Source organism: Miniopterus natalensis, chromosome 20 (genome assembly GCF_054644295.1).
Source record: "Miniopterus natalensis isolate mMinNat1 chromosome 20, mMinNat1.hap1, whole genome shotgun sequence".
NCBI classification, from domain to species: Eukaryota; Metazoa; Chordata; class Mammalia; order Chiroptera; family Miniopteridae; genus Miniopterus; species Miniopterus natalensis.
In genome coordinates this window covers 18,607,844-18,620,787 of record NC_142100.1, presented here as the reverse complement: position 1 = coordinate 18,620,787, position 12,944 = coordinate 18,607,844, and the positions used below count along the sequence as shown (strand labels likewise).

The 12,944-nt window shown below is 54.6% G+C and overlaps 1 protein-coding gene across 1 annotated transcript in view; it reads left to right on the top strand.

Moving 5' to 3' along the window:
- The window catches only part of MYO18B (myosin XVIIIB), a 162,101-nt gene that overhangs the window by 15,511 nt on the left and 133,646 nt on the right, over positions 1 to 12,944 (top strand). Inside the window, exons 10-13 of the mRNA XM_087828665.1 lie at positions 622 to 764; positions 1,509 to 1,609; positions 3,253 to 3,316; positions 7,138 to 7,282. Of these exons, the coding sequence (XP_087684791.1) occupies positions 622 to 764; positions 1,509 to 1,609; positions 3,253 to 3,316; positions 7,138 to 7,282 (453 nt within the window). The remainder of the gene's footprint in view (positions 1 to 621; positions 765 to 1,508; positions 1,610 to 3,252; positions 3,317 to 7,137; positions 7,283 to 12,944) is intronic.

Below are 12,944 nucleotides of genomic sequence, written 5' to 3'. Positions count from 1 at the left end.
ATTCAAGCTCACTTAGCGTCTGTGCTCTGCTGCTTTTCTACTGGGTTATTCCAGCACTTTATCGAACACCGGCTCTGCACCTGGCCCATGTCAGGAACTGGGGATACAGCAGGGAGAGGCACCCTTCTTTGCTTTTCTAAAATGTAGTTCTGCTATGAGTGTGTTTGAGGGTGGAAGTCAGGCTAGGCTGTATCCAGGTGTCTAGTCCAATGCCTCATGCATAGTAGGTGCTCAGTAAATAGTTACGGGGAGACTGCAGGGCTTTTGAAGCCCACTGTGGTGGGGAATTCCCTGAGAGCAGGTCTGAGAATGTTAATGCCCTGCCTTCCTCCTAGGCTCCATCAGGCCCAGGAGGCCCTAGGGTAGCCCCTGTTACCCGATTGTACCAATCCCTTCTTGATTCAGTCTTGCTCCCCCTGCACCCCTGCTTGCAGCACAAGGCCATTGAAATGTGTATGGTTTACAGTTGAGTTGAGTTGAGTTGAGGTGCCAAGGAGCCTGCCTGGGGCCAGGATGGGGTCTGGCCCTGAGACAGGGGCCAGTGAAGAAGGTGGTCCTGTGAGAGGTGGGAGTGGCAGCACCTGGGCCATGGGTGATATTCTGCTCCATGCCCCCCCACAGTGGAGAAGATTCGAGCCACCTTCACTGTCCTCCGGGCCTTTGGCTCCGTGTCCACTGGCCACAGCCGCAGTGCAACCCGGTTCACCATGGTGATGTCACTGGACTTCAATGCCACAGGCCGAGTCACAGCTGCTCAGCTCCAGGTGAGGCCTCTGGGTGGAAAGGAGAGGGGCGTCCTTGGGGCTGCAGGGTCCCGACCATCCCCACTTAATAAAGCCCGCGCCTCCTGGGACCCTGGAGTGTGTCACAGTTCCCCCAGCCTTTGCCAGCTCCTCCTTACCTCCTGCAGTGGCCCAGAAAGTCCCCTCCTAGATCAAGCAGACCCTGAATATTTGTACCTCTGAATATCACGGGGATGGAATATTCATGAATAAATATATAATTCAGCCGCTCATTAGCTGGGTCTTAGAAACATAAGCTGAAATGAAACAGGCGCTCGCTGGCCTCCCTTGGCCGCCAGTGTGAGACAAACACACGCCTGCTTGTTCCTATCTCCCAAATCACCTGCACCCCTCCCCAGCCCCCTCAATGCTCTGTTTGAAAAGAAAATAGTATTAGCTTATTAGAAGAGTTGTTTGTATGTGGAGCTGGGATAATATGCACACCCAAGGAAAACTTATTGATGCCCACTAAGTCCCTTTTCCATGCTGGCCCTGAAATCCCACCATTCATGACCATTTGGGTCACATTACTAAAGGCTTCTGTGAAGTATATTGGAGGGTGACTCCAGTGATACGAAGGTGTCCAGCGGAGCCTGGACCTGAGATGTTGCCTTGAAGGGTAGGCCAGGGTGGGGCATCCTACTGGGGCCTCTGGGCACCTGGGCACCAGGCATGGGGCCAGTGTACCCCAAGTGCTGACCAGGTGTCGGTCTTCTCCTCTTGCAGACCATGCTTTTGGAGAAGAGCCGCGTGGCACGGCAGCCGGAAGGGGAAGGCAACTTCGAGGTTTTCTCCCAGATGCTGGCGGGACTGGACCTGGATCTCAGGTGAGTGACTGGGCCGGGCAGGGACAGCTGAGGGCAGTCATGCAAAGGGCACCCGCTCTCCAGGGCCCAGCCTTAGCTCTGCCCAGAGCTGAGAAGCAGTGGAACCCAGTGGTTAGGACCCTGGCCTCGGATTCCTGCTGCCTGGTACTGCTCACGGCTGGGTGACCTTGGCTAAGTGTCACCCACTCTGAACCTCGGATTTTTCTCCTATGAAGTAGAAACAATGCCTTGGCTGACCTTACAGGGTTAAGTGAGATGGTCCTCACATAGCTCTGTAAAGGCTGGGTGGTGGGAGGGATGGGGGCCTGTCAGTACAGGGCTGTCAGCAGCGTGGGAGGAGGGCAAGAACAGCAGAGCCCAGGTCTTCTAGAAGTTTCTATATTTTGTGGGAGCCTTGAGTGCACATGAGGGTTTGCCTGGATGGGGCACCTCAGAACCGGGGGGCACTGGGAGGAGCAGCTAGCAGGGTAGCCAGGCAAGACTCATCTTGGAGGGTCTCCTGGGGGACACCCCTCTTAGGTCCTGACAGGTGTGCTCCGTAAAGAACCGACTTTAGAGTCAGAGCAATGTGTGTTTAGATCTGGGCTTTGTCCCCTGTGGTCCTCTCTGAACCTCAGTTTCCTTTTCTGTAGAATGGGTACTTAATAGTGCCAGCCTGTGAGCATTTAAACCAGATCACCTGTGAAGGCAGCAGGCCCCGCGTGCGGTGCATAGTAGGGCATTAACTCATTTGTAGATGAGTTAAAGGGAGGTTCAGGGGAGAGAACTGCCTTATCTGCTAAGTGGCAGGGCTGGGATTGGATTCAGAGTCTTTCTGACAAGGGTCCTTCCAGGGTGTGAGACAGAGGCCAGAGGTGTGGGGTCTGCGGAGAACTAGGGAGAAGGTGCTAAAGGACTCAGAACTGGAGAAACTGGCAGGGGACTGGTGGGTGACCTCCGCTTCCCAGGAACATGAGCCCCCATGAAGGGTTGTGGAGGTCCGAGGGGCGCCCCGATGCGTTTGTGAATGGAGTGTGCCTGGAGAGGGGTGGGGGCACGGCCGTGCCTCCCCCTCCCCGTTTGCTTGCGTTCCTCAGGTCTTCGGGGTTGGGCAGTCCATCTTCAGGCCTCCCTCTCAAGGAACCTGCGGTTTCCTGGAAGGGGCCTTAAATATCATATCACTCTCTAGGGCGATGGCAGAGGCGAGGGGAGGGGTTGGGTGGCAGGGTAGCTCTGTGTTTGCTGGCTGTGAGTGCCCGTGTCTTGTCGTCTGTAACATGGGAATGCTATTTGCATCTACTGGGTGGGACTGTCGTGAGTAATCTCAGAACTTAGCATACAGCTCGGGCTCCTTCCAGTCGACTGGTCTAATATTATCCTTCCGCAAGTTCACACATCCAGTTAGTGGGAGACCTGGAGTTGGAACCCGCTTCCCTGATCTAAGTCCATGACTATTTTTTCCAGGGTTTCCTGGCATGTAGGTAGGAAGGGCCGAGTGAGGACAGTGAGTGAGGAATATTTGGGAGGTGGGATCGGGGCCCGGGGAAGATGCCGGGACCTCCTGGGGCATCGTGTGGAGCCCCACACTATAATGACCACCTGCCCTGCCAGGCCACTGGGGCGGGCGGGGCCTCCGTAACTTCTGGCCCCTTCTCTGCTCCTAGGACGGAGCTGTACCTGCACCAGATGGCAGACAGCAGCTCCTTTGGCATGGGCACTTGGTCTAAGGTAAGGAGTGGGTCCTTCTGGGGGGGGAGGTGTGGGTTTCTGTGATCCCCCGTGGCCAGGATGGGAGGGTGATGGAGGGATCTCCTATGTGGCTCGTCTCCTTTGCCACTGGGATTTGTAGCTGGACAGCGTCTGGAGTTCAACCAATTCAGCTTTTACTCTCCTGGCTATTATTTAGTATTATCCTGGACGGCAGCATCGGACCAGCTGGGTGGGGCAAGGCCTCCGTGACCCACGAGGTGCCCCGTCCACATCTCCTGGCGGGCTATGCCATGTTTTATCTCTTACCGGCTCTCTCTTTTTTCTCGTGTAGCTCATATTTTTGATAAAACATTCATTTTTAAAAACTTGAATTAATAATACCTTCTGTGGAAAACTCAGAGGAAACATACAGACAAAACAAAAACCAACACCCACCCACTCATGCAACTAAAAAACAGGCACCGATAACTTTACCGTCCGGAGACATCCATTGATAGCATTTTGCAGATTTCCTCTCGTATTTTTCCTATGAATATTTTATATAGTTTGCAACAAACCGCATGTCATGGAAACTTAACAATATTTTCAACGACCAGACATTTGTGGCGGAGCCCTGAGGCCCCCCCACTGCGCTTTTACCCAGGGGAGATGACTCCAGGTGCCAGCTCTTTGGCCAGAGAGACCTCCAGTAGCCACTTGCTCCATCAGAGAGCAGCTCCCAGCTGCAGACCACGGTGGCCCACTTCCCTTCACTCTGCGGGAGAGGCCTACATGAGCATCCTCAGGGCCCTTGGCACCCAACCCAGCGCACCATGTTCCCCCCACCCCACGCCCCTCTGCTTAGAGACCCTCCCTGCCTTCCCAGCACGCACTTCGCCTCGCTGATTTTGTTTGCCTCACACACCACTTCTTCCAGGAAGCCCCCGACCGTCCCATTCAGCTCCTTGCCCCTCCCCAGAGTCACCTTGCCCCCCACACTACTCTGGGCTATCATTTTGCTTGTTTGTACATCGGTTCCCTCATCGGGCTGGGAGCCACTGGAGGAAGACAAGGCCACGCCTGCTGGGCATGAACTTGGGCAGCAGCGGAGAAAGGTGTCCCTGGAAGGCCAAATAGCTTGAGCTAAGACTTGGCGGGAGAGGCGCCATGGTGCACGGAGACCGGCATTTATTGAGCATCACCGTGTGCCGGGCACTGTGCTGGGCACGTTACACGCATCTTCAACGACTCTAGGAGGAGGGTAGGCTATTATTTACGTTCTACAGAAGAGGAAACTGAGCCTCGGTGCAAAGTCATAGAGCAGAGTTGAAAAAACTTCCAGCCCTGGCCTCTCCGCGATGTTAGAATCTCCTGGGTGCTCTGAACGCAGCCCCGTTTATTGTGGACAGAGCATTTGGGGTTTCACTTTTTTCACTAAATTATCTGCAGTCTTTGGTTGACCTTGAGTCTTCAATTGCATCCGATAAACCCTGGGCACATTGTGAGTTGAATATTTTTTTATTATTTTTTTAGTTGAGTGAGACAGTAAAATGTATTAAGTGAGTTAATTGTAAATGCACATTTTGATGACGATTATATTCTTAAACACACCTGCAACCACACCTCAGATCAAGATCTAGAATATTTCCCATTCTGCTGAAGGCTCCCTCGAGTCCTCTCCCTATGGGGGGTATCCCCCCACCCTGAGTCACCATCCTGACTTCTCTTGTATAGGTTGGTTTGCCCTCGCAGATGGAGTCACACGGTGTGTTGGTCTTTTGTACCTGACAGTCCCGGCTCACAGTGGGTCTGTGGGATTCATACACGCGGTTGCCTGTATCAGTGGCTTGCTCTTTTCCATGGCTGCGTAGTACTCCGTACATGCCCCGGATAGAGCACCCTTTGTTTACCACCCTCCTGTGGACAGACAGCTGAGCTCTGGGTTGACTTCGGCCACTCATTTGACTGATTTCTGTTTTCACGAGTTCGATGCAAGGACTGGCTTTTATCAGGGCACAATGCAGAGATGCTTGGCTCTCTAGAAGTTTAAGGAATGGCAAACATCTTCCTGATCCCTATAGCTTTCGTCCCTCCCCGTCGTCTGTCGCAGCAGAGACTTGGGGTGGGGAGGGAGGGAAAAAAGCAGTAAATTAGCTTTAGCAGAAGTTTTCTCACCTTTCTCTTCCCATGAGCTAAGCGGCAGGTGATGGAGTCCGCCTGTAATTTAAAGTCAAATGCTCGGGGCTGACAGTGGGAGCCATAATAAATGTGTTTTCGCTGTTCTTTGGTGTCCTTTCTCGGCTACTTTGAAATCTCATAAATAACCATGTTGGTGAGACGCCTTCTTTGCCTCCGTCTGCTCCAGTGGAGCAGCTGCGGTTGCTAGGTTGAGCTCCTGGTTGCTAGGGATTTTGTGGTCCTGTGGTGGCCCAGAAATACGATGGATCAGTGGAACATGCTTTTGCTATTAATCGAAATGTTTCCACAGAGGATCTTTCAATGTCACTGCATGCTTTGACGTCATTCCAATCGGTCAGTGATCCTTGCCGGATTCTTTCCCAGTTAGAAGTGGCTTGAATGGATGGGACAAGTGGCCCGGGCTGGGAGTCAGAAAAGCCTGATTCAAGTCCCGTGTCTGGTACTAATTTGCAATGTGACCTTGGGCAAGTGTCATCCCCCCTCTGGACACGGGACTCGACCAGCTTTAACAGCCTACAGTGTACACCCAAGCTCTGTCCAAGTGCAATTCAGTTCCTCATTATGGGCTGGTGGGTTATTAACAAAAGAATTGTCCTCCCAGCTCACTTCCTCTCCACCCAGCAGGCTTCTGGGCTGCGTCTCCTTGGCCAGATGGTATGTGTGCAGGAGTCTCAGGCTAATTTTAATATTCAATCAAATATAATTGGGATCATAAATCTAAGAAAAGAAAAACAACATTCTGTAACCCATAAGCATCTGATCGTGTCATTTTTGCTTTCCTCCCGTTGGAAAATCTTTGGCAGTTTCCCGCCGTTTGCACCGGGGGTGGCCAACAGGTTCCCTCTCCGTTGCTGAGGCCGATCAATCGGTGGCGGCTGCAGGGGGCAAGGTCCTGAGAAGAATCTGGACTCACTGGCTTGCTGTGGGGTCTTGACAGGCCCAAGAATGTAGGGAGGAGTGTGTATTTGCCAATCATGGCTGGAGTGCAGAGCTCACGCCCGTTACTACTGCGCTTGAGGCCTTTATATCTCCTCCCCTCTCTGTCAGCCCGCCTCCAAAAAATACCTGTTCTGTGTCCCCAGGTTGACCACCCCTTGTCTCCAAGGATCCCCTTTGTTCATGTTGCTCCTCCTGCTTATTGGGACCTTTATTCCATCAAGCGGGTCAACTCTGCCTGTTGACCTTTCGAACTTCAGCAACAATTTTGTCTCACCTGCTAAGACATTCTCTTTGACTCCCTTGGGTGGCATTAATGAGTATGTCCCCACCTCCAATATCCCGTAGCTCCCCACTTATACCCACACCCTACCCCTTAGCCCTGTTTCACGCTTAGTTGCCTTTTCATCTCTTTTCGCTTCTACCTCGAGGAGGCCCTCAAAGTGAAGCTCTGGGTCTCGCTCAGCCTGGCATTCCCAGAGCCGGGCACAGGGCAGGGCCCCCCAACATCTGCTCAGCAAGCACACGAGTGAGTAAGAATTGTGTCGCCTCCCAACGCCAGACAGAAGTGATTGGCGACCCTCCTCGGCTTAACTGCGGGTAATTTACTGGGGTCACCGAGGGACCGCACGTCTCCCCCGAGACTGAGCCTGGCTTCACGTCGTGAGTTTGCGTCTTCTCCGCCGTGACGGCCTCTTTCCCTTCCTCTCTCCCTTTGCTCTCAGCCCGAAGACAAGCAGAGGGCGGCGGCCGCCTTTGCCCAGCTCCGGGGTGCCATGGAGACGCTGGGCATTTCGGAGGGCGAGCAGCGAGCCCTTTGGCGGGTGTTGGCGGCCATCTACCACCTCGGCGCGGCGGGGGCCTGCAGAGGTACGTCCTTCCTGCCCAGCTCGCCTGGCGGCCAGCTGTCTCAGTGAAGCGGGACAGGGGCAGCCTGTCGTCTCCCGGGCGCCTGGGGCTGCTTTTCGGGAGGCTGTCGAGCAAGGCAGAGGGCGGGAGAGAGGGCTGGGTTCCTCAGGCAGCCCGAGCGCAGCGCTGCGCCGGCACTTCTGCCGCGACGGAGAGGGTCTGTGTCCGTGCTGGCCGGACAGGAGCCACCGCCTGCGTGTGGCTGCTGAGCTCGCGAAAGGCAGCTGGTGCGACTGAGGAGCTGAATTTTAATTAGCACACGTTTAAATAGCCCCACGGATCAGTGGCTACTGTACTGAGCAGAGGGGCTCTAGGACATGTGAGAAGGTTGGGTCCACGTAATACAGGCCATGCGCTTCTACCTGGATATCTTGGAGAGCTCCCCACCACGTGTGCTAAAGGTACCCAGGTATCCTTTCTCCCCCGAGGCTGCTCTCCCTCCTTAATTGTCTGTTTGCTGACTGTCCCTACTTCAGCTGGGTCTCCCACGTGGCTCTGATCATCCCCACTGCTCACCCCCCCCCCCCCATCGAGTCATTCGCTCGGCCCTGTAGGTACTCTCTGTGATAGCATTTTTGTCCTGGACTCTCTATTTATACTATTATCACTTTACATTAGATATTGGCCATTTTTGCTGTTGTTTTGCTTGGACTGTTGCAGTAATCTGGTCAATGATGCCTTCCCTTTTCCTTCTGTCAGTTCTCATTGTGACCACTGGGCTCCTTTCTAAATCGTAACCCTGTTAGGCCATTCCCCTGCTTAGAATCCTCCCGAGGCTCTCCCTTGCCCGCTAAATCAAGTAAAATTCCTTCGCTTGGCGTTCAAGGCTCTTCAGTCCCCTAACCCAGCCTCTTCTGCTGTTTCTTTTGGCACTGTGAAAGGCCCTGGGGAGACAATAGGGATCGAGCTACTCAGTTCCTGCCTTTATAAAGCTTATGGTGCCTGTATTACAGGCAAAAGCCAGCCTCCTGCCAGTCATTTTACAGCCCACTAACCAAGAATAATTTTTGCATTTCAATTAGGTGGAAAAAAAATATATGTCAGAATAGAATTTGGGGACATGTGAAAATTATATGATATTCAAATTAAACATAGAGTCCCTCCTTGGGAGTTTTTCATGTCATTTGGAGAGATGAGACTTCTAGACCTGAAACCGTCAGCCAGCTTTGCCAGCTGACCGAGAGTGGGGTGTAACTGCGCAGTTCAGACCAGGAAAGCCGTGAAGGCTGAGTTAGGCCTAGACATCTGTAGGCTGGGGAAGAGTGGAAGGAAGTGAACCTATTTTACAGAATGGAAAACTGAAGCTCAGGAGGTTTGGTGCAGTAAACTGCAGGGTGTGGGCTCCTGAGAACTATTTTTACTCACAGATTTGAGTTCAAACCCAGACTTTTCTGTGCGTTAGTGGTCTCCTCTTTCAATAGACTAAGGATGGGGTTGATGTGAGAATGAAATGGGATAAAGAGAAGGAAACTGAATTTCAAGGCTAGGTTTCCCGAAGGAGACCCCGAGACAGAGATTTGGGTGCATGTAGCTTATTTGGGAGGGGATTCCAGGAGGCACGGATAGAGGAGTGGGGGAAGTGAGACAGGGAGGGGAAGGCAGGTGATACTGGGAGCCTCAGTGAGCAGGTTACATCCAGGCAGTTGGGGCCCAGTTCCCCAGGGGACGTCTGGAGCCTGAAGGACATACCCTAGAGGAGAGGAAACTAGAATGTTTTCCCACCACCTCCTGCTTCTGCCTGGTTGAAGGTGGCTCCTGAGGGGCATCACCTCCTGCACCCCCAGCCTGCCCCATGCATGCACTGAGCATGCTTCTACAGCCAGAGAAAGCAGAAGCCCAGACAGATACCTGCAGTGACAGGCCAGTGGCACGTATGGGATGGCCAGTGCGAGGGGTGGTGGACAGGTCATCAACAGCATCTAGCTCAAGGCAATCCCTCAGTAGAAGACAGTTCCACCTTTGTGTTGTTGAGCCTGGGTTAGGTGACTGTCCTGAGGCGGCCCAGCCACTTGCTTCTGGGCTGCACTCAGCTCACACAAGCTTGCCCCCTATGAGCACTCTGCAGGGTCCAGGAAGATAGTGAGTCTTGTAGGTAGATGGCAGCTGCCTTTCTTCTATTTCTATTGTCTCACTTGAACCCTCTCTGCCTCCAGTGCGACTAAACAGAGGCTAGGGGAGCCCCCTCCCCACCCCCCGCCTATTGACCTGTCACCAGAGAAGTTTGATGCCTGAGCTCCTCCTCCTGGGGCAGGTGGGGCATCCCCTCTGATGTGGGCTCAGGGACCTGACTCATACCTGTAGCCGCCCGTAATGATAAAAGAGACAGTCATATTTATAAATATTTTATTAATACATGATTATGGCAATAATTTCTCCAGCCTCCCCCCTTCCCAGCGTATAAATTATTTTAAGAGGAGCTGCCGTCAGTCTGCCTGGGAGGCCTGCTTGATGATTTACTTACTATATATTCTGCTTTGGAAGATTTCATAATAGGGTTGCTCTAAAATCAGCTATTAAGAATTTCAGAGTCATATATAAATGTCTTTGCTTTGTGTCATAACACATCATCTTGAAATACTCCATTAATCAGGGTGTGTGGTGTTTTTTTTTTCCTTTTCATTAAAGGATGTGCTCCTTTTGGTGCGCCTGGCTTCCTTAACTTATTTCCAGAGCCCCAATCTTATTTTTATGCTCTGTGATCTGATGAGATTCATGCAATAATTTGGTGAGGAAGGATAAGACCATGGGCAAGAGGCGGGCTGGGACACAGCCTGATGGGTGTGAATCCTGGGTTGGCCTCTCTCAGCCTCAGTTTCTTCCTCTGCAGAATGGGGTCTAATGATGGGACCCAATAAAATGGGGCTCATGATGCTACCCACTTGGTAGGCCTGTCGCGAGGATCCAACGAGTCAAGGCCCAAATACGTGGAGCACAGGACTTGGCTCATGGTGGGGTGGTCCCAGCATAACTCCTTGGGGGTCATATCCAGTTCCTTCTGAAATCCCATCAGCCCCCCCCCGGACTCCTTACCTGCTGCAGGGTTCTGCCCCCCTGGCCTTCCCCACCCCCTCCTTGGTACCTTCAGCCCCTATGACACGGTGCACTTTATCCCAGGAGGCTTTTTGGCCCCATTCCTCTGGGCAGCTGGCTGGCTGAGGGGGCTCTGGATCCCCCCTGTCATCAGTGGTGTCCTGGGCAGCCTCAAAGTTTGGGGGACGCCTCCCCTCGGATGTGGCAGAGAAAGGACACAGGTGTTTTGGAGTCAGCCAGTCCCGGGTTCAGATCTCAACTTGGCCTTTTACTAGCTGCATGTGACCTTGGCCAAGTTACGGTGCTCACCTGAGCCTCAGCTGTACAAGGGGGAGAGGGCCGTGTGGAGCTGTCTGGGGCTCCCCCGGGTCGCAATGCTAATAACCTCACCCTGGGCCGCCTCCCACGCGCCGGCCAAGTGGCCCCGGCTGCGCGGGTTCTCTCTGAAGGGGCTTGTTTGAAGAGGTCGGGCGCGGCTGGCCTTTGGGTCTTAGGAAACATGTTCTTATGGTGGCAGAGGGGCCGAGCCCCTCCCTCCCTCTGCCCTGTGTCTCCACCGCCTTCCTGGCTCCAGGCTAGCTGGCGGGAACAGGTCCCTGGGGAGGGCAGCGGGAGGGGGCTCTGGGGCTGGCTCCACACGGCAGGCGGAAAACCCTGGGTGGTTTGACGTCGAGGCTGGTTTGCTGTTAACCAAGGCTCATGGCCCGGGCCACCCCTCGGGAGCCACGGGACAATCATTCATCCAACCTCATGTGTTTTTTTTTCCCCCTTTGGCAAGATGTGGCCCCCGGAACAGTTAGCCGGCGCCTGTATGTTTCAAATGGCAGCAAACGGGTGCTCTCTGGGGCTCACGTAAGGAGAGGGTGAGGGCGGAGGGAAACCGGGGCCCTGCAGCCGACGCGGGCGTTGCGTCCCGGCCCCCCGCTTCCCGCGCGAGGGACGTGAGCCCTGGGCCTCGGCTCCCCTGTCTGTAGCACGAGTGTGGCCCACCCACCGCCCACAGTGATGTCCGTAATCCAGAAGGGCAGCAAGGATGAGCAGTGCCGGCCCCGGCGGCCACGTGGCTTTGATTTCGTTTTTCTCGGAAGGCTGCGGGACGTTTAACTTACTTGTCTTCGCTAGATTTCCCAGCCTGCCTGCTGCTGACCCCGCTGCCTAATGTGTGGCACCCCGAGGCCCGCACATAACCCAAGGAGGGGCCGCGTAACGGGCTGATGAGGGGAGGCTGCCAACGGGCCGGCACCGCCCCGCCGGCCGTAACCAAGATGTCAGTCCCCAGACGGACGGGGCTGTAACTCGGGGAGCCCAGGGGGGCCCGCAGGAGGGAGAGCCCAGCCCCCTGCTTTCTGCTGGGGCCCCCCGACGTCCAGCCGCCAGGGCAGCCCATCCAAGGCTGGGAGGAGGAGGCCAGGCGCTCCCCAAGCCGGAGCGAGACCCCGCGTACCAAAGGCCGGCGGGAATAGCAGCTCGATGCCACAGCGCACAGCGATGACCGTACATTCCGATGACGCTCTGTGACGTGTTTTACTGGTTTTATTGCCTTAAAGCGACTGCATATGCAGTAAGTTGTCTCCCTATGAAAAACAGAAGCAATATAGAAGAGTATCGCATAAACAAAAGCCCCTCCTCGCCCCCAGATCCCTCCGAGGGGACCGTCGTTAAGGTTTCAAGGTGACATATTTATCCCGGCTGGTGGGACCCGCTTCGCTTGCTTCTTTAGGCTCTGGGTTAAGACACATCAAGAGTCACTGAGTCAGAAGGAACAGGACAGCCGCTGTCCGGGTGTAGATGGCTCCTCTGTGCAGAGGGCCCCAGATGGCAAGCTCAGCTTCACCTGCCCAGGGGAGACCTCCCCGCACCCTGCACAATGGCAGAAGCCAGGGACGATTTCCCACCTGCCTGGCCCTGGAACCTCCCTGTGGGGCAGGAAGATCCACGTGCTGAGAAGGGGTTGGGACGGGCGGGCCTGAATGAACCCCTCTCTGTACGGGGCAGGGGCCAAGGCCCAGAGAGGGGAAGGGACTTGCTCTGGGTCACACAGCGAGGCTGCAGGAGGGGTAGGACTAGAACCTGAGTCTCTGGACTCCTGGGACATTGCTGTTTAGTCTCCTCAGCCGCCCCCCCCCATCTTCCTCCTTCCCTCCTCCCTCATTTCTTCCCTCCTCTCCTTCCCCCCTCTCTTCCCATCTCCCCTAGTCTCTCTCTCCACTCCCTCCTTCCCTCCTTCCCTCCTTCTTCCCTGTCTCTCTTCTATGCCTGTTGGTTGGCAGGCCCTCAGCTGCCCTGGGACACCAACCTCAGTTTTCAAGACGGAGTTTAGGTCTGATCAGTGGAGGTCGACCCAGCCAAGTGCATGGGTGATCCCAAGAGAAAATTCTAGGCAGGAGACAGCCCCCCGTTCAGAATGGTCAGCCCCACCCAAGGGGTCCTAGGGCCTGGGACCCTTGAGCTGAATCTCCAAAACTGAGAAAAAATGGGAACGGGTGCTCCAGGCAGAGGAACCCTAGTAGGCAAAGGTGCCATGGCTTGAGCAAGGCCTGTGGTGGTTCCCATCTGCCAGGATCAGCGTAAAGACCCCTGCTCTGGTCCCCTG